Source organism: Salmo salar, chromosome 01 (genome assembly GCF_965601325.2).
Source record: "Salmo salar chromosome 01, fSalSal1, whole genome shotgun sequence".
Lineage (NCBI taxonomy): Eukaryota > Metazoa > Chordata > Actinopteri > Salmoniformes > Salmonidae > Salmo > Salmo salar.
The window spans coordinates 69,163,723-69,186,057 of record NC_138291.1 but is presented as its reverse complement, the minus strand read 5'-3'; the positions used below and the strand labels follow the sequence as shown (position 1 = coordinate 69,186,057).

Genomic DNA, 22,335 nt, shown 5'->3' with positions numbered 1-22,335 from the left:
TGCCACTGTGGTGTCTGATCCCTGCCTCAACCTCCATTCCACCCTACTATGAGCAGCCTCTGGACTTTATGAGTCACACTGCACAGTAGAACCACTTAGGGACCTAACTGAGTAAGGAATAGGGCTCAGAGCTGGCTGGGGTGAAGAATGTCATTCCCACTCAGGCCATACATTTAAAATTGTCAATATCCCATGAGATTTGAAAGGTTTTGAATTGTTACTGAGCTCAATCTTGCATTGTAGAGTCAGGTCAGGGCAGGGCAGGGGGATTGACTTGGCCCATCTAAAATTCTTTGCGAGCAGAGTTGAAGGCCACAGCAAAATTAACTGCAAACTTAGTTTCAGAGATTTCTAGTGTGGGCTGAGAGACCAAAATGCCTGAAGCAGTACCTGTCACCACGGCCCTAAATAGTCTATCTAAGCACGTGACTGTCTCACACAGCATCAGCCAACACTCCACCAGTGACATGTCTTTATCAAAGGGCTGAGATACCAAGCCATGAGAGGATGACTCACAACCACAGAGAATGATAGGCCTCCGTTATCTCAGTAGAGATAATATAATTAAACACAGAAAAAATGAAATAAACTAACATTTCTACAGAATTAGGCTAATGTTTCTTTAGAGTTTGTAAGAAAAGTCAGCAAGCCATTTGCAAGAGTGACTAAAGAAAAGGGATAAATGGCTGTTGTTATTCACTCAAATGAGAGGAGAGCAATAGAGAGAGTGAAAATTCTGTAATGTACTGTCTTTTTGTAGCAAAATAAAAACATGTCATGGTAGCCTACAAATAGTAAGTTTTAAAGGCTCAGTGCAGTCAAAAACATGATTCCCTGTTTTTTATATATATATTTCCACACTAGGAGGTTAGGAGAACTGTTTGAAAGGAGAGCTGTTTGAAAGACCGCCTGAAATGTCAGCCTGTTTTGGTGGGATGACATAAACAGGCAGTAAATTAGTTAATAAAACAATAACAAATAGAGTTCCAAACCTCTCTGCTAATAACAGCTTGTTTTTTGTTTTCCCCTTCCCACTCAGACCACTCCAAGACAGTCCTAGCAAAATTCTTTCTTGAGGAATTACTCTTTGTTAAGAAACTATTTTAGTAGATTTGTGACCATTTTAATTTTAAACAATCACAGTAAGGTACTTAATTGTTAACCAAAAATGTTGGGATTTTGAGAAAGAAATGGTTGCATTAAACCTTTAAAGACAAGTAATAGCCATTTAACACAGCCTAGTAACTTTCAAATAGACAAAAATTGAACAGTTTCATAGTGCACTCTAAATTCTCTATCATGAAAACAAAGGTTCGGCTTTTGTAACTTTTTCTAAGTAACTTTCAAAAGAGTGTTTGACAGTGGGGAAAAAGTGAAGAAGTAAAATAACACATATCATACACCTGACCATTGTGGCCAACAGTACCAGTGATTATTTTACAGTAACCTACTGTAAATGATTATTTTTCTGGCTACCGTATCGATACCCAACATAGTGTATGCGGCACACAACCTTACTTTCCCGCCAATGCCACCACCTGTGTTAAATTCTCAGTAGCATTAACGTACTTACCGTACTTAGAAATGTGATTTTATCTTCGCTTTCTCCCGATTCAGCCATGTCTGAAAATGTAAAACAGTTCACTGTCTGTAGAAAGAATAGTTGAAAAATAATCAGAGAGATGGACCGACTCTCATTGGGTGGCTCCTTATCATTCTGACCCAGCGTGCGCTTGGCAGGTAAAACTAGGCTTTTTTGTCCACAACCACGCACATGAATCAACCAACCTGGGCAATTCTGCTACTCTTAGATTGTTAATGCTAGAAATTCTATTCAAACTTTAAAACGTGCAGACCGGTCTGGAATAATGCACTTTATACAGCTTTTAGATAACAATGATGAATCATGCTTCACCATCGGGCAGTTCAAGGGACGAATCTGGGTTTGGCGGGTGCCAGGAGAACACTACCTGCCCGAATGCATAGTGCCAACTGTAAAGTTTGGTGGAGGAGGAATAATGGTCTGGGGTTATTTTTCATGGTTCGGGCTAGGCCCCTTAGTTCCAGTGAAGGGAAATCTTAACGCTTCAGCAAACAATGAAATGATGTGCTTCCAACTTTGTAGCAACAGTTTGGGGAAGACCTTTTCCTGTTTCAGCAATGCCCCCGTGCACAAAGCGAGGTACATACAGAAATAGTTTGTTGAGATCGGTGTGGAAGAACTTGACTGGCCTGCACAGAGCCCTGACCTCAACCCCATCAAACACCTTTGGGATGAATTGGAACACCGACTGCGAGCCAGGCCTAATCCCCCAATATCAGTGCCTGACCTCACTAATTCTCTTGTGGGCTGAATGGAAGCAACTCCCTGTAGCAATGTTCGAACATCTAGTGGAAAGCCTTCCCAGAAGAGTGGAGGCTGTTATAGCAGCAAAGGGGGACCAACTCCATATTAATGCCCATGATTTTGGAATGAGATGTTTGACTAGCAGGTGTCCACATACTTTGGGTCATGTTGTGTATATTCTACCAATCAAATTATAGCACTGAAGGAGCACATCCGACTGATTATGCCACAAAGCTTACCCCAACCCTACATTCACTAACCAAACAACAATAGCGACCCCACTTACTACAGCTAATCCATTGCCTACCTAACTAAAACATTCACTGTTAATACGGTAATGTACTGCCACTAGTAATTCTGGGCTACTTACTACTACTACTACATTACTACTACTACTACTAATACTACCTAGTCTCCCAATGAGGGCAACTATTAACCTGTTGAATTTTGACCACCTGGTGGAATTTTCTAAACAACCCGTAATATTGTATACTACCCTCATAAAGTAAAATTTTAGTCCTACAAACACATGCTTAGTATAGGAACAATATACAGTTGAAGTCAAAGTTTACATACACCTTAGCAAAATACATTTAAACTCAGTTTTTCACAATTCCTGACATTTAATCCTTGTAAGAATTCCCTGTCTTAGGTCAGTTAGGATCACCACTTCATTTTAAGAATGTAAAATGTCAGAATAATAGTAGAGAGAATGATTTATTTCAGCTTTTATTTCTTTCATCACACTCTCAGTGGGTCAGAAGTTTACATACACTCAATTAGTATTTGGTAGCATTGCCTTTTAAACTGTTTAACTTGGGTCAAACGTTTCGGGTAGCCTTCCACAATCTTCCCAAAATAAGATGGGGAAATGTTGGCCCATTCCTCCTGACAGAGCTGGTGTAACTGAGTCAGGCTTGTAGGCCTCCTTGCTCACACACGCTTTTTCAGTTCAGTCCTTGAGTGGCCCAGCCAGAGCCCAGACTTGAACCTGATCGAATATCTCTGGAGAGACCAGAAAATACGCACCCTATCCAACCTGACAATGCTTGAGATGATCTGCAGAGAAGAATGGGAGAAACTCCCCAAATACAGGTGTGCAAAGCTTGTAGCATCATACCCAAGAAGACTCAATGCTGTAATCACTGCTTAAGGTGCTTCAACAAAGTTCTGAGTAAAGGGTTTGAATACTTATGTAAATGTGATATTTCAGTTTTTTATTTGTGATACATTTGCAAACATTTCTTAAAACCTGTTTTTGCTTTTTTTATTGTGCGGTATTATTTGCATATTGATGAGGGGAATGAACAATTTAAGCAATTTTAGAATAAGGCTGTAACGTAACAAAATGTGGAAAAAATCAAGGTGTCTGAATTCTTTCCGAATTCACTGTATGAGGAGAAAGCTGAAGTCTCTACTCAACTGTTGATGTGTATCCTCTGTCTGGTTCCCAGTTCATCCACTAGAGAGCAGTAGGAGATCACATGACATCTCTTGGCCACTTGAAACAAATTGTGTCTGGTTTGGGTAGTGAGCCTGACATCTTAAAATGAACTTAGCAATCAGGGCTTTCAAGTTCAACTAGCTTTCAGTCTCACATCAGAATAGACGTTCATCCATGTTTCTCAAATGTCAAATTTCGAAGTGTTTAAGATTAAGTTTTGGCATTAACTACACATTTTTAGGGTTAAGCTTAGGCATTGACTCAGAAATCTTAAGGTTAGGCCTTAACTCCGAAGGGTTAAGGTAAGGGTTAAGGTTTTGGATAGGCTTAAAACAAAAATATCAAAAACAACTTTCTATTGCTGGATTCGAACTTGCTCAAACGTTCAAAAGACATTAGCGTTGGTCTGTGATTAGTGGGAACTGACTTAATAAATACCCTTCTTTGTCAGGAAGCTTATGCTTGTGGAATATATGCCTACTATCCCCATGTTTAAAGAGGTGGTGTCAGGTAACTAGGCTACGTTATCCCCACTTTTGTCCTACTTTACCATTTTGGCACAAAACGGCTCAATATACCCTCTCTTGGCTCATAATCACACTCATACAGTGGCCTTTGACTACAGGAATGCTACCATTGAGTGCCCTTGCCCTGCCAATCTTATCAAATGTAGGATATTCACATCGGATTTTGCAGATCATTTTTATTTGATTATATCCATGTTTGAATTGTGACTGTCAATTTCACTTTCATATAGCCTACTTTAATCAACTTCAATGAAAGGAAATATGGCTTTTACAGTTTAGGCCTAGAGAATAGAAAAACACAATATTGTATTTAACTGCACTCTTTTATTATGTAAAGAAAAATAAACATCAGGGATGATCAGGAAGAGGGTTTATTGGATAATCAAATCACTTGAAAGTACAAAGTTTACTGTCAACAGTCTCTCAAATGGTCAATTGTTTTTTGTTGCTTTGGATTGAATAGTAACTGGATTCTCTTCTCCCTCCCTGTTTTCAACTGGGAAATCCCAACTGCTTAACAGGTGGCAGGCTGAGAGACAGGCTTAACCCTCTTTGAGGTTTGATTCAAAGTATGTAGGAATTTGATAGGATTTAAGGCAATAAGCAATATAGGCAAAGTTGTTCCAAACTCCTTATGTTCTCAAATAAGAAAATGTAACAATGATTTCTCTTAGCTTTGGGTGTGAGAAATATACTGTACATTGTGTGTTAACTGTGAAACCTATTCTTTTATAAATCAATCATAGCCTATAACTGTCCTTTATATATATATTGGGTAAATTGTGATGTGAGAAAAGTTTGCATGGAGCAGGAAACATGAGTTATGATTATACCACAAGTACATTTTGGTTACATAAACAACATCCCACTGGAAACAGGCATCCGTTCAACGTCCTAGCTTTGATGTTTTTGTCTTATTCCCAATTACAACTCATACAGTAGTTCCTAATAAGGCACTGACAGAAGATGAGCAGAAAATGCTGACTATTAGCCTGCAATTTTTCTGTTCTAGCTACATATCCAACTGCTGCTATTACTGTAGTCAATAAACATTATATTATATCTAACTATTGTAGCTTATATGATCATGTTATTCCTCTTAGCAGATAAGAAAAACTGTTATTCTATCTTCACTTCACCGCAGAACTCATATGAGGGAAACTATTGTGTTACAATAAGTAGCTAAATGTACTATATCTACCTATTGTGAATCTAACATCGGTAACTTCGCCTTGCATTTACAGTGTGTTTGGTTAAAGGGATCTTCATCCAGACGTATTGGGTGGGGTCAAGAGGTCACTTGGGCATCATCTTGCAGGGTTAGAGGTCACTCTCTCCATAGAGGGCAGTGGAGAAGGCGGTGTAGTCTAGCGCCCCTGCAGATCCCCCTGGGCCGCTGTAGCGGGGCATCCTCAAGATGCAGTACTCTGCCTGGTCAGGGGGGAGCTCCCTCCTTAGCTCCTCAACCAGGATGTAGGGCTGTGGAGTCGGGAGAAAAACAGAGAGAACACGGGCTCATGTAGGTAAGTCCGCTTTAGCAAATATTAATAATCTGACAGAATAATATGCGTGTTGACCATTGTACTGAATCTGCCCCATCTGTGTGATTGACATGTTTCACTCAATTTTCACACTCCCGTTCACTTTCTCTCACACACACACACACACCTTATCGGCTGCCAGGATCCTGAAGGATGCCACAACCTGCTCGGCGGTGTCCGTGTCAGCGGTTTCTCTGGTCATAAAATCAATAAATGATTGAAAAGACACCATGCCAGTGGCACTGGGGTCAACCAGCATCATGATACGGGCAAATTCCACTTCACCCTGACAGACAGCAAGTCACACAGACAGACAGACAGAGAGAGAGAGATATTAGAGCGAGATCAGAGAAAAGAGCAATGATATCTTTGTTCGTTATTACACATTGAATATTACCAATACCTCTTGGTATTAGTATGCATTGTTTGCATACTGTAATTCTGCATGGGAACATTGAGACCCCTACCAAATCATAACCCATGGAGATCAGACAGGCCCTAAAGTCATCAGTGTCCATCGCCCCATGTTTCTTCTGTAGTCGGAGGTCAAGGGTCATAGGGTGGAGGTTGGGAGTAGGTCACCGCACCGGGAGGGGATGGGATAGAGAGGAGGGAGGGAGGGAGACCAAGAGAAGGTGGATGGTAGAGCAGTGGAGATCCGGTAGGGGAGAAGACCAAAGCTAACATCAGAAACATGGACAAATACACACAACCACAGATGAAAGCTGCTACCGCCAACATCGCCATAATGTAGTGTATTATTTAGAGCCCACTATTCAAATATAGATAGAACTGGGAAAATATATGAGGTAGCAGCAGATTTGGTCTGTTCTAGAAGGATGGAAGAAGCCTAAGTCGTCAACGAGAGTCAGTCAGGAATCATGAAAGGTTAGAGGTCAGTAGGGGTGAGTACCTGATGTTCATTGCCCACATGTCCAAGGCTGATCAGACAGGTCTTGAACTCCTCACAGTTTGCCTGTGTTCTCCTGGGACCAGGTGTTAGAGTCCACTCAGAGGTGTCACACACACACACACACACATGCAAGTGTCCACTGTCCATAACATGCAGCATTACAACAATGTAGAACCAATATAAAAAAATACATTTTTTATAGATCTATACATTACACTATCATACAGTACAATTGGATTTGTATTATGTTTTAACTGTCTAAACAACCAAGGCCACAAAGCAGTGACCATTTTATTACAGTATCAACAACAATATATTACCTCAGTTTCCTTACGCAGCTTCTGAATAAGATAGGCAAGACGGTTAATTGTTTTTTTGTCAGTGGTATTCTGCTACTTAACATGCCATTCAGGTTAAATGTTATTATATGAGACTGAGAACCGGGAGTCCAGGGTGTGGATGGAGTACTATACCCGGTCAAAATGGTTGAAGGAGGAGCGGAACTCGTGCATCTGTTCCTGGCTGATGCCCTTGGCATCGCGGGTCAGGATCTGGGTCTCGATCTCGTTGATGGTGCGGGCGATGGTGGTGAGGAGGAGCTCCCAGCCCACACGGATGTGCTTTTACCATGACGATTAAACACACCGACAGACATAGACACAGACAGACAGATTAATCAACTGTCAACAATGTATTCCAACAATGCACTTTGGGATCTCGAAGACATCATTATCCCCATGACCACATCTAATCTACATAGACCGCATGTAGAGACCGTCTCTCTGTGGTGCTCTGCAGTACCTCCATGGTGTAGTTGGTATGCTTGTTGTCAAACACCAGGGACTCCTGGATGTGCTGGTGGTCTCCCTCCAGCTTGTCGATGTTGGGCTTGTAGGTAACGATGATGTGCTCAAACTGCTTCAGCTGGGTCATCTGGTCCTCCAGGGTACCGCCCACCTCCAGGGAGCAGCTCCCAATCTCCTGTCAGCACCACACAAATTAGCAAATCAGGTTTTTGTTCTGGATCCAAGGGTACCCTTAGACACTAAACTGATGGCTGACTCTCTGACCTCCATCCTTGTCTGTATCCAGGGTCCGATGAGGTTAGCCTGGGTAGCAAACTGCCGTCTCAGCCTCTCGTTAGTATGCTGCCGGGCTAGCTCCTCCTGGAGGGAGCCTTCTCTCTGGGGAACCAGCTTCTTCACCTGGTCAGCAACATGGCAACAACACATACATCAATCTGACAGAAGTTGGCTGTGTATGTGCATGCGTGAATGCATATGTGTGCATGCGTGTCTCAAGTTTATGTATGTGAATTTTCGAGGTTGTACCTTGTCCCACTTGGCGAGGAGCTCCTCTGTGGTGATGGTGCTGTAGAGGTTGAGGAGGTTGGCTTTGATGCCGTAGCTCTGGGAGATCTTCTGCACCTCGTTGTGGATCCCCAGGATGGCCTGTCTCTCTCCGTCTGCCTCTGGGAGGGTGGCCTTGAACTGCTCATGGGCGGAGATCAGGCTCTGCAGGGGAGCAGGAGAGGAGAGGTTGCAGTGTACATAGCAAGTACTTTGGACACTGAACCAAAATTACATAGCTGCAACATTTGTAACAACGGTAGGATGACTAAATGGTAACAGCGAGTATTACGTACCTGGACCTCATCGATCGTGTGTACAATAAACATATCCTGCAGATCCTCCATAGCCCCTTCCATCCAGTTGTTGAAAGGTGCTGATCTCTTGGCAAACTCCAGGAACAACTGATCAATGGTTTCCAGCAGCTTCTCTGTCCTCTGGAAAACAGGCGCGAGAAAAAACTTTGCCATTCATCTCATTGACCATTCATCAATATTGCTTCACCTGTTTGGGATGCTAATCCCAGGATGCATCACATTGATGTGACCCAATTGACCCCTGAGTTTGGAAGATGGTCTGCGTGGATTAGACCATTCCCTTTGGGCAGGGGCAGGTGGCAGACAGCAGCTCATGTCAGTCACCCTAATCCCAGGCCTGGATAAGGGTCTTGACACATTTGCAGGTCATGAGCATCCAGTATGGATCAGAGGGGCTCAGAGGAAGGGGAGTGTGGGCATCCTGCCAGCCAGATACTGTACAGGCAGCCATATCTACATGATTGTGCCTTTAGTTCATCCCCTTATCTCGGTCAGCAGACTTAGTGGCAACCAATAATCAGCTGTGTCTTCATTTCCAAGTCCCCATCCCTAGCTATCTCAATAGAATATACATGAGATTTAGCTTTATTTTGGATTAAGCTGTCCTGTGAACACTCCACCCCAACTCAAGGTTACGTCATTCACTGCTTTACCTCCTCAGTTTTCAACTGGATTCATGGAACTGGTTCTCTTTTCACACTACCAAGATGTACTGTGCCGGCTTGCTTTTCACTGGATTTAGCCCAGTTTAGCTGAGAACATAGTATGTCATGTCCCAAACCTCAACCCCCTCAACTCACCTCCACAGCCTCTCTCCTCTTCTGGGTCAATGTACCAAGTTGATCCCACAGATCACAGATGCTCTGACACCTCTGATTGACAGCAGCCACACCATGATAGTCCAGCTCACTACACCACACCACAGGAAACATACAGGTCAATCTAGGGCTGGGAAGTTTACTGTGTTTTACTAGCATAATACTGGCATTGATGCATGGACCAGTTTGGATTTTTACTGTACCTTCTCTAACAGTATTTTAATATTTTATTTGTTACATTAAATAATTCAGCAATGACTGTGAAAAAAGTATGTCAATCATACATTTTTATTGCCAATAAGAAACTGTTCACAGCTGAAAACTGCTAGATAACTTGCTAGCAGACCAAGTCAACAACTTAGAGAGAACAAGCTTGCCAATTAGAGACCCCCGGAAATCGTCCGACTGCAATATAATCCACTGAAATAAAAACTGCAAGTGAATCCATTGAAAAAACATGGTCACAGAGGAGAATAATTATTCTGATGAAGGAAAAGTGACTTATTTACGAAATAGAGGCACACAAAGACAAAACAAATGTTGTACAGTGTGGAAATTCGTTCAGGAAATGTAGAAATGTACAAAATTGATGAAAATGGTCAGAACGGAGAAAGCAAATTAACATAACTTATAATGTATTTGTTGCCATACCTAATCACAGGCAAAGTGCATCATACCATATTTATGTATTTTGAAAGTTCTATATCTTAAAAATGGATTGCTGACATGCAAAACATTTGGGGAGTATATCAACAATGGACTGGTTTTTGGGTGGAATTTTCCTTTCAGTAGAATGCAGATTGTATTCCTTGTCAAAGCCATGATTTTAGGAATAGGATTTGGTAGGGATGATGGTTAGGAGTGAGGGTTAGAGAAAAAGTCCTCACTTGAGCTCCTGTGCGATGGCAGCTATCTGCTCCACCCTGTCCTGGTGAGCAGCCAGGTCACTCTCAAACGCCTCGTGTTTCCTTAGCAACGCCCGCACCTCCGTCAGGGTGGCCGTCTCATAGTCCTTCTGAGATAGAATCAGCTCTTTACCTTGGTCACAGAGAGAGAGCGAGATAGAGAGATTATTGTTTATTTCACTTTTGTATATTATCTACTTCACTTGCTTTGGCAATGTTAACATGTGTTTCCCATGCCAATTGAATTGAATTGAGAGAGACAGAGAGAGAGAAACAGAGAGAGAGACAGAGACAGAGAGCAACGGTCGTGAATCTCCCGTTAGTCAAAACAAATGCTAAAGATTTACTCTGACATTTTCCCATTGAAAAATCTCAAAGGATTTGGAGCTAATCACTTACATTCAAAGGTCAAACTCTAGACATTACAAAGACATAAGTAAACACTGCACAGACAGACAATAATAGCCCAGACTGACCACTAGCCCAGGTTTCATGGGTGGTGGCTTTCTGGCAAAACTTTTCAGCCAGGTGGTCCAGTCTCTCCAACCTGCGGATCTCGGTCAGAAGCCACTCCTCATAACCTTTCTCGGCCCCGTCCAGCCCCTGCCATGCACTGGCTATGTCCTACAGCCACATGGAGACACAAATACACGGGTCAAAAGCAGCAAACCATCACGCTCAGTTGATATGCTATTAAAACAGCTTTTTAACTTCATCAACATTCTGGTAAGAGTGCCTTGGTCTTTACCTTGGTCTTTTGGATTACCTACATCCATAGATATCTATAGCTACTGTACTTTGACTGGTCGCTTGTGTTTAATCAGTTTTATATGATTTATCATTGAATGTTCGGTGTTAACACTTACAGATACCATCTTTCCCTCAGAGGGCATAAAGGCGGGCCGGTTGCTTATGCGCAGCTTAGTCTGCAGGGTGTTGAAGCTGATCTCCAGCTGGCACTTCTCCTGCACCTTGGGGGGCTTGTGCATGCGGCGGTAGTCCCTGAAATCCTCCAGCTTCCTCTGCATCTCAACCATGGTCTTCTCTGCGGCCCTATTCTCCAGCCATGGGGTGGTTCGGCGGATCCACTCCAGTAGCTACGGAATACAGAAGGTAATGATGGAGTGGAGCTATTGGGTTTGTGTGTTGTTATTCCTCTCAATTCAATTAAGTTGAATTGGACATCGAATTTGATTTGAATACTTGGAAATTTCATTACTGCAAGTTTGTGTGTATAGGGATGTGAGACGGTCAACTTTCTGAGTTTTCCAATTGGGGTAGAAGTATGGCCCTAAGAGAGTTCACCAATAAGAAAGTAAATATCCCAAAGTATGCTTTACCTCGCTGGCCAGTTTCTCGTATTCCTCCATAAGTTTCTCATTCTCCTGGTTCACACCCAGCACTTTACAGATCCTGTTGGCCGCTGTCTCAGCCTACCAAGGGGAGGGAGGAAAGAGAGATGAGGTCAGGGAAGAAAGAGAGGTGAGGTGAGAGTGTTGTTGTCACATATCTAATGCTATTCCTCATCCAATTACCCCCACCCCACCAACATGCACACCATTTAAGTCATACATTTAATGCAATCTGTGTGTATCGTTTCAAAAACATGCATGTCAATGTCAAAATCACAATTTACCAACATAGTAGAATTATGATGTCAAACAACTTTCAGGCTAGCGAAGAGGACAGACCAGGATATGTGTTTTTGGTAGTGGCGGGGAAATAAGACCTTAAAAAATTTGAATGATTGGATTATCGTGTGCTTATTTTAAGTGGAATGATTGACACAGGGTAATCATCATCAAATGATTTGGGGATATTGTACCCAAAACACATTGCATTCACAAACTCGATTCAAATTGTTCATGGTGCAAGCTGTATACCTGCTCAGCTCCAGCAAAAGCATGATAGAAGCAGGACACATAGGTCATGATAGCTCTCTCATCAGGCTTAGGAGTGTTGATGATGTCTACAGTGTGGATGGAGGGACAGAAGAGGGTGACAGACGACAAGTAGAGAAGGAGGAAGACACTGAAGGTGGAGACAGGAAACACAAGAGCACTGACAGAGGAAAAGGACCACAGATAGAGACTCCACACCTGAACGTCTTAGCCCAGGACTATCCTGGAAGGAAAGTGGGGTGGTCTATGGCCAAGGGGTCTAAACAAGGACCTAAAACTTGACCAATGTGCCCTCACCTTCTGTACCATTGCAAATGTGTGATACAAACTGGACATATACCAGGCACATAGGACTTTATCATTACAATGTTCATACAAGTACAGACAATCCTCCTGGCAATCTCATCCAGCCAATCCTGCAACAAAGCCCATAGTCTGACTCCCACCATTACAGGACCAAATAAGATGGTTTATGTTTTCATATTGAGCAAAACAAGATGCCTATAGCTAATGCCGAATTCAAAACGCTGTTTCCTTAGAAGACATTACCTTCTGCATCCAGCATCTTGGGAATATCCAGGTGCTTCTCTGCTATTTCAAAGGCCAGGTTCAGGTTCCCCATAGGATCATCCTAGAAAATAATCAGTATTATAGAAACATACTTTCCAATTATATTGTTATATAGCAGTTAGTATATAGCTGTCTTTCAACACCACCTTAACACCATTACACTTTTTAAAACTAAGATAGTCATGTTTTCATTTACTTTTAACATGAAAAAACATGCACATGTACAGTATTTGAAACCAGATTACAAACTGTCCTGCACCCAGTGATGTATTAACCAAACAGGTGACAGACAGTCAGTAAGTGTCTCCTCACTAATGGGGTAGGGTGAGTCAGTTTGTTTAGTGGGAGGAGAGGGCTCATGCTGCTGCTATTGTCCTAAGTCTGTTCCACTGATGCTGGCTGAGGGGGGAAAGCCTGTTACAGGACAGTGGCAGCTGCAGAGATCCAGGGCGGGCAGATACCCATGGGCCTGTTCCCCACATGGAGCCATTTCAGCAAGCTAACACTCATGGCTTACTGAGCCCACTCACCTGGAGCCAGACATGACAGCTGACAAGGTCCAATGCATGCATGGGAGTGTTTTGGGGGGGGGGGGGGGGGGGGTGCAGAGGTGTTTGTGTGTGTGTATGAGTGTGTGTGTGTCCACTTGCATATGTACGAGAGAGAGCGAGGACACCTCTACTAAAACTGGCTCTTTTCTGTATTAAACAACATTCTGAATGGTTTGGGTTGCCCAGAACTATACATTTTTATGTTTATTCCCAAACAACAATGGATAGATTGATTGCCCTATAAAGAGCTGCTTCATTTAGAGGTATCTGCCCACCACAGCTGAGGTAAACCCTGGGCTCTATTGGGATGTGGCTCACATTTCTTCATCTATTCGCAGTCAGGGCTAAATCAGTTCAGCCTCCTGGGAAAACCATAATGGGCTATGTTTTCTTTTTTTTTGATTAACAAGGATGGAGATGTACTGTAAATGTCATTAGGTATTATAAAGGCCACAGGTTACACGGTGGAAGGACACAAATCCACACTGTAGTAGTCTACTCTTTAATACTCTTCAAAAAATACGTACAGTTAGGGTACATTTCTGTTTCCCAGGACACAAACCTATTTTATGTACCCCCAAGGGTCCACTAATGATTATTGATGGTTACACATTTAAAATGTATTGAAGAAAGTAGATATTTGTACCCACCATTAGATACAATGATGAATCAATCTGTACCATCGTATTGACAGGATTTATGTATTGTAATGGCGGGGCCTTGTTAAATAGGAGGCGTGGTTTAGTGAAGGTGTGGCTTTCAGTAATTTCTTTTTGGCCACCCGTGAGTGGAAGTTTTGCACCAGTTTAAGTGGTCTATGGTTATTCTAATTCAACTTTGAGCAGATCTGCTGCCAGTTATATAAAAGCTTGCATAAGAGCAATTAAAGTACACTAATAAATGAAATAAATAAATACATGTAATTACCCAGAGTGTACTAGGCTTGGGCGGTATACTGTATATACCATATACCAGGGTATTTGGAAATAGCCGAGGTGAGAAGGGGGATTATTTAAGATACTCTTTGAAGAGGTAGGGTTTCAGGTGCTTTCGGAAGATGGGCAGGGACTCTGCTGCCCCATCTTCCGGGGGAAGCTGGTTCCACCATTGGCGTGCCAGGACAGAGAAGAGCTTGGACTGGGCTTAGCGGGAGCTACTCTCCTGTAGGGGTGGGAGGGCCAAGAGACCAGAGTGGCAGAATGGAGTGCTCGGGTTGGGATGTAGGGTTTGAGCATAGTCTGAAGGTAAGGAGGGGGCAGTTCCTCTTGATGCTCCGTAGGCAAGCATCATGGTCTTGTAGTGGAAGAGAGCTTCGACTGGAAGCCAGTGGAGTGTACGGAGGAGAAAGGTGACGTGAGAACTTTGGAAGGTTGAAAACCAGGTGGGCTGCAGCCTTCTGGATAAGTTGCAGGGGTTTGATGGCACAAGCCGGCAGCCCAGCCAACAGCGAGTTGCAGTACTCCAGGCGGGAGATGACAAGTGCCTGGATTAGGACCTGCGCTACTTCCTGTATGAGGTAGGGTCGTACTCTACGGTAGGTAGGGTCGTACTCTGTTGTAGAGCATGAACCTGCAGGATGTTTATCATAGATGTTTATCCCCCCCTGGACAAACGTTGAATATTGAAGTAAGATCGTGAGACCGTGAGATCTTGTTAGTGTGTGTGTGTGTGTGTGTGTGTGTGTGTGTGTGTGTGTGTGTGTGTGTGTGTGTGTGTGTGTGTGTGTGTGTGTGTGTGTGTGTGTGTGTGTATGTATGTGTTTATGCATATGTAGAAGTGTGTGTGTGTGTGTGTGTGTGTGTGAGCGAATGCATGTGTGCTAAGAGTCAGTGCAAGGAGACTGTTGGTGTGGAGGTGGTCGGTTCCGGTTCAGGAGTTCAGCAGTCTGATGGCTTGTGGGTAAAAGCTGTCTCTGAGACTGGTCCGAGACCCGATACTCTGATACCGTTTGCCATGGCAAAATGTGTTGAATTGGAGGATATTAGCTTTAAAGCTGCAACAACAAAAAATATCTCTGCCTTAGACAAAATGTGTAGAATTTCAGGAAATTAGCTTGAAAACTGCAACATTTTCTCTCCAATGCCGAGAGGCAGGCCTTTTAAATTTGATTTCCCGGGCCTGAGAATTGGTTTGTCCAGCCATGTACTGTAAAAGTCCTTGTAGACCATTTTAACACACTTGAGTTGTGTTCTGATCATGAGGGAGTCCCTGATGAACCTGTTATCACAAAAGGTGTCCCTGGCCCCAAAAAGTTTGAGAACCCCTGAGTTAAACATAATTAAACACTCTTATTTCTGCTTCTCAAAAGTCAACCCACCCACATAATAACTTTATATTAATCTACGCTGTGGGAAAAGACTGGAGTTCATATTATGGACATAGGGAACCCTTCTCTGTTAGTATGTGGGAGGCACCAGACACCATCATGGTTAGTGATTGGGACACACGAGAGACCTTGTTGAGCTTAGCATAGTCGATAAGGTCAGGTCTGTGTCTGTGAATCAGGGCGCAGAAGGCCAGTCCGTCCTTCCAGCTTCACCAGCAGGCAGTAGAGAGAACCAGGTCAGAGGTCAGATTGGCATGATAACTGAATAAAGCAGAGGTCACCAACACTGGTCCTAGAGAGCTATAGTGTGTGCAGGCTTTGCATGTCTTATTACTTAGTACTAACACATTAGTATAGAAAATAATAAAATAGAAAAATACATATTAGGCAACTTCAAGGAGTCTTAAAATTCAAAATAACAAAATTATTATTGGTATGATCTTCTTACAACAATTCCATATAGCTAAGTAGAACACCATCAACTGGGGTAGACAGGGCTTGGACTCTAAAGGGTTAGGAAAAGACTTAAGAGTGTTCTCACCTAATGTGGAAGTTCTGGACATTGACATTTCTGTAGGGGGCAGTCTTTCTCTGGCACCACAAGAGAAGGCCTTCCTTTGCAGAGGTTTCTGAAAGGAGAGAGAAATATTTGTTCAACAGCAATATTCCCCAGTGAGATCTCTATTTCATTAAACCAGGAAGGCAATACAGATCATCTGTCCAAGAAGGTAGCTGCAGTATAAAAACACTGGGAATCCATATGAAGGACATAACTTACAATACAATAACAAAGGCAGGTTTTTTTCCTCAAGTACGCTATTTTGTTAGAATTGTCCTATATTACCTTCTACAGAGATGTCCTGGATGGCAAAGCGGAGGATGATGGTCCAAATCATTCCCAGAGTCATCTTAATGTTACCATCCACAATTTCTGAAGAGAAAAAATCCAACTACCATCAGATCCATCACATAATTGTAAAAGTTAATATAAAATGGACTGTAAAGTTTTAAAACATTGTGGAACATTCTACCTTTGATGAATAAGACCTGCTTCAGTGAATTAGACAATGGATTATTCAAATGAATCAAAAGATACTGAGCTGCCAACAGGTAAAGTACAGGCCAAATAAAATACCACCTTCAGCTCCAATAGAGACAAGTTTCACTCCCTTGCTGGTGATGAAGTCTAGGGCTTTGTTGACATTGGCAATCTTGTGAAAACGCATCTTCCCTCTGTCAGGCTTAGGTAACCTCTCACCTGAGGGAAGGAGCAAACAGCATTAAACTCTCTGTGAGTACCAATCAATGTATTCAATTATCAACTATTTAGTCAACAAACAGTACCTGAAATAATTTCCAAGAGAAGCATGAGTTTGAGGCCATTTCTGAAGTCGTCCTCAATGTTCTCAATCTGTGTTTCTGCTTTCCTCAGGTGGGAATTACACCAAGCTGTGAAGGTCTACAAATAAAATGATATTTTGGTGAGTAAAATCCAAACAGTACAATGTCAATTTCACATAATTTAGGATGGGTTTGAGCATTGATGGTAGAGAGACTTTCTGTGAGCTAATCAGAGAACCTTGAGTGAGTTTTCCATCAAGGGTCTTATTCATCAAAGGTAGAATGTTCCACAATGTTTTAAAACGTTACAGTCCATTTTACATAACATTTTCCAATTTACCCTTCCCAGTTGAAAGTGTTTGCCATCTATACTTTATGAAGGTAGCTACTGCAAGTGTATAGCTTGGTTGTAACATACAATAAGATAACAGCTTAGCATGACTTAGCCAGAGGCCAATTGTGATGACTGTGGTCCCTATGGCAAGTGCCACATATTGAGATTAACCTATTTGTCGAGGGTCAGCAAACCCCTAGGTTTCAAATTACACCTTCCCTCCAACCAACCTACTGCCTATTGTAAAGGATACAATCATTTGTTTTCCGATAACGCTCATGATTTCTACTGTATCCTTATGCATGACTTAAATATCACAACTCTCCCCTGCTATGTTTATATTAAGTCACTTGATCTCACAATAGCAAACAGAGCCCAGAGGCAATCAACACTGTATAGATGAAAGCTTTGAGAAGATCCCAGCTCACATTCCTGATGATCAGTGGTGGAAAAAGTACTCAATTGTCATACTTAAGATAAAGTAAAGATAACTTAATAGAAAATGATTAAAGTAAAAGTGAAAGTCACCGAGTAAAATACTACTTGAGTAAAAGTCTAAAAGTATTTGGTTATAAATATACTTAAGTATCAAAAGTAAATGTAATTGTTCAAATGTACTTAAGTATCAAAAGTAAAAGTATAAATCATTTCAAATTCCTTACATTAAGCAAACCAGACGGCACCATTGTCTTGTTGTTTTTTAATTTACGAATTGCCAAGGTCACACTCGGACATAAATTACAGACAAAGCATTTGTGTTTAGTGAGTCCGCCAGATCAGATGCAGTAGGGATGACCAGGGATGTTCTCTTGATAAATGTGTGAATTGGATCATTTTCCTGTCAAAATGTAACGAGTACTTTTGGGTAGTACAGAAAATGTATGGTGTAAAAAGTACATTATTTTATTTCAGAATGTAATGAAGTAAAAGTTAGCAAAAATATAAATAGTAAAGTACACATACCCCAAAAACGACTTAAGTAGTACTTAAAAGTATTTTTACTTAAGTACTTTACACCACTGCTGATGATATAAGGTGTTAAATGTAGCCTGCTCTGGTGGCCCTAGTGATAAGAGACAGGAAGAAAACATTTTAACTGAATATCAAAATGAGAGGAAAATGTCACATGCGTAAAGTGCATTCTTCTCTCATGTGTTTCTCTTTGAAAAGAAAAAAGCCACACTTTTACTAAAATGATAACAAGTATCTGATAATCAAAAAGGATAAGTGGAACTATAGCCATATTGCTTTCACTATCTGTCCAGTGCTTCCAGATACTGTAAGTGAATACCGAAAGGGCAAAGGTTAAAATGGGCGGGGGCTATGGGCCTTAATTGAAATACTCAAATGTGTCAATTCTTGCACGTGTCACAAACTGAGAGTGATCTACAGTTTATTGAATGGGATACATTGAACATCCCTTCTCAAAATCCCTTACTGGATCAGCCTCAATTAGACTCCTTACATCAATCAGGAATGTGATCTGTCAATCTGTTTCAAGCTTTCATCTACACAGTGTTGACTGTACTGTGCATAAACACAGAGAATGTTTGTATGCTTCAGTCACATGTTGTATTTTCAAGCCATTCCAGTCCACACAGCATGACTGGGGGAGTGATCCTCTGGCCCTTGAGAACCTTAAGTTCTTATAGTACATAGCCTGGTCCCCCAGAGGGCTGTGGGTTAACGCCACCCGCCTGGAGAGGCTGCCCGGTGGAATGCCTGTCTAAATTAGGAATATTAGAGGCTTTGGAACAAAGGACACAGCATGACAAAACAGACCAAAGTGTATGTGACATTGAACTGCTGCCCCCTCGTTAAACATGGCTAGTCCTCCAGACCTAACCCCGCCAACCTCATTCCTCCCTCCAACAGCCCTAACGTTCAGAGCTAAATATATTCATGAATCATGTCCAATAGGGACCAACCCTGTCATTGAAGGAGGTGTTCAAACACATGAACTGGTTGAAGGCTGTTTATTCATTATTTTCACTCTTGGTTCCAAGAATCATGCCTAATTTGCCTCTGTTCACCAAACCCGGCTGAATCAGGTGGCACCTGGTACAGTCAGGTGGCACACCTAGCCTGTGCTAGAACATGGTAGCCTAATTGGCAAGTTAGTGTACAAAGGTAAGGACAGTTCAGTGTGCCAGCAGGTCTCATTCAAGTGCAGCCCTGTCTTCCCTGGTGGCTCTTACTGGGTAGTAGGATTAAAGTGGAGGGAAAGCTAATAAAGAGCCTTAATTAAGATGCCAAAGAAGTTACTGAGAACTGAAAACAAATCCCATGTGGTCAACACTGCTATCCAACTATACCATGCTTATACCATGCAGAAGGCCTTAATTAGCATGTACCTAAAATACCCACAAAATAAATATTTGCTTAGCCTGACAGATAGGCTACTGAGTTGGGGGCCTATATTCAGATGCTTGGTACAGTATTTTGTGGTTTCTATAAACAAAACAATTCCACACCAAGGACACTTGATTAACCCACTATAATGCCTTTTGGTCTCGAGGTTAAAATTAGATATAGCATCCATTCTAATCCCAAGCACGTCATCGCGTGTTAAGAAGCATCTGTTGACAGTTCACATTCCTCGCGTATCAGTGGAATGGCAGCAGTTTCGAGAGCCGCTCAATGAGCTATTGTTAGCTGGTACCCATCGCATCTGTCCGTCAATATTCCCGTCAACTGGAGCCAAGACAGACCCCTGGCTCCATCTGAACCCAATACCAGGAACCAGAGAGCGCTTTGAAGTCTGAGCTCAACGTGAATAACTTAATATTTAATTATTAAACAATTTGGAAATGCAAACAAATGTTAATTTGCTGTCATGTAAACTCCCAAACCGGTGCGTAAAGTACTGCAGTGTGTAAAGTTAATTTGTTATGTGCATGTCGTCATCTTCTCTCGATTTACCTTTCTTTGCTGTTTTTCCCAGGCAGGGTCCAGCAACATGTCCCTGTCCCACTCATCCTCCTGTATCATGTAGTCCTCCTCATCTCCGAATCCGTTGTCATAATGCACCGTCGTCTCTATTTGGGTCATCATTGCGTCCTAAGTATTTGTATTTCCCCAAATTCACTGAGTTTTTGTCTTCCAATATACTTATGTGTTTTGACTCTGATAATTTAATTATTGACCTGGGATGGGTAACTTCCACTCTACCTCTCTATCTCACTCCCTCTCTCTCACTCACGCTTGCCCGTGTTCTGTCTGGCTGCAGTTGCCACAGCCGGACAAGCACTGATATCAATTAGTACTGACAGGTCACGTGACAGGCGCGTTGCGTATCTGGGCGCTATACACAGGGGAGCAAACTGCTCTACTGTTCACAGACCCACGGTCGCGTGTGCGCCACACACACACACACACACACACACACACACACACACACACACACACACACACACAAACAAACAAACAAACAGGCAGATAAGTATTTGTTTCATTAATATAATATCAGTATGATTGTAAGATGGATAGTTATATTGTTGTAATGATAACTCAGAGTTTCAAATGCTATCATCTGTGATAATACATTCTGGAAAAATAAGTGCTTTCACATCTGAGTACACACAGAGGTGCTCTAGGACACCACAGGATAACTGAAGTGATTAGGATGAGAAGACATTGCTCTTGGAATTTGATTCCCACGTTTGGACACTGTCACTTCCAACATTGGAGACCTAAGGAATGTGATTCTGGTGATTCTGCAAGCAGGTCCTGGCAGTGACTTAACACACATGCGTATACACACACACACACACAATAATCTATTTCTGATGAAACCAAACACACTCTATCATTCACAAACGCACAGCGAGGCCTCCTCCCTAACTGTTCCATAAAAGCGTCCCCTCGTCCAATCAACCAGGCTAGTGTTCTGATGTGGCCCGTGTCCCAACAGCTGACAACAAACACACACGTCTCTCATGCAAACACACACCTTTTTATTTTTTATTATTATTATTTTTTGTATTTTTCACCCCTTATTTTCCTCCCCAATTTCGTGATATCCAACTGGTAGTTACAGTCTTGTCTCATCGCTGCAACTCCCGTACAGACTCGGGAGAGGCGAAGGTCGAGAGCCATGCGTCCTCTGAAACACAACCCAACCAAGCCGCACTGCTTCTAGACACAATGCCCATCCAACCCGGAAGCCAGCCGCACCAATGTGTCGAAGGAAACACCGTACACCTGGCGACCATGTCAGCGTGCACTGCGCCCTGCCCACCACAGGAGTCGCTAGTGCGCGATGAGACAAGGATATCCCTGCCGGTCAAACGCTCCCTAACCCGGACGACGCTGGGCCAATTATGCGCCGCCCCATGGGCCTCCCGGTCGCGGCCGGCTGCAACAGAGCCTGGACTCGAACCCACTGCGATGCCGTGCCTTAGACCACTGCGCCACTCGGAGGCCCTAAACACACACTTTCTTTGCATGAGAGAGTACATAGCATCTCTCACATCCAGAGATGCTTTTTAAAAAAAAAAAAAATGTGTTTTTTTTTCTTCCCAGTATGAGAGGAGTTGCTATATTAATTGAATAAACCTTTTTCCGTAAAGTTAGGGCGAATTAAGATGGAATCTCAACGTAATTTATAACGTCATATAAAGCCTAGGGTTTCCATCAAACAAATTATCATTGCAGGATGAATGTGATGTACTAAAGTAATTGAAATATGTTGCATGAGAAAACAATCTGTTTTTATTAAAAAGGCACAAGATCTGTTTCCTAATCAATAAATGATTGAACTCGTTGAGTGCTAATCTATTCCTTTTGCGCATGTGAGAATCTCTGCAGAGAAACGTGTGGACCTGTAGGGCTATTTTCTGGGAATTGTGTTGGTATTATGTGCCAGATGTTAAGACTACAAACCATCGTAATTGGGTTATTTGCTGGATTTCTTCGTCATTTCAATAGCATTGAGTCTATGATATTGACTGAAATATGAGTTTCTGATTGTAATTCAAGTATTGGTATGTTTTGCCTGGACAGATACTGCCACCAGTGTTTGTTAAAGATATAAACTGAACGTTTCAACAGCTCAGTTCAAATTGAAAGGCTAATTCATTCAACATAAATAGCGAAGCGATGTTGATGTAATACAATGTCTTTTACCTAAATAGTCTGCTGGAATAACAT

At 42.3% G+C, this 22,335-nt stretch overlaps 1 protein-coding gene across 1 annotated transcript; it reads right to left on the bottom strand.

Annotated features, from left to right (window-relative positions):
• Nucleotides 1-4,673: 4,673 nt before the first annotated feature.
• Nucleotides 4,674-20,428, bottom strand: LOC106607666 (alpha-actinin-2). Its single transcript, XM_014204865.3, has 21 exons — nucleotides 20,107-20,428; nucleotides 16,854-16,968; nucleotides 16,648-16,767; nucleotides 16,354-16,440; nucleotides 16,051-16,138; nucleotides 15,638-15,716; nucleotides 12,612-12,693; nucleotides 12,045-12,130; nucleotides 11,502-11,594; nucleotides 11,028-11,258; nucleotides 10,638-10,785; nucleotides 10,144-10,294; nucleotides 9,239-9,347; nucleotides 8,418-8,558; nucleotides 8,104-8,286; nucleotides 7,843-7,977; nucleotides 7,574-7,753; nucleotides 7,246-7,392; nucleotides 6,327-6,392; nucleotides 5,987-6,145; nucleotides 4,674-5,797 (listed from the first exon to the last, which is right to left on the bottom strand). Exons 1-21 carry the CDS (start codon nucleotides 20,236-20,238, stop codon nucleotides 5,639-5,641), a joined length of 2,691 nt encoding a protein of 896 aa, XP_014060340.1. The 5' UTR covers nucleotides 20,239-20,428; the 3' UTR covers nucleotides 4,674-5,638.
• Between the last annotated feature and the right edge of the window lie 1,907 nt (nucleotides 20,429-22,335).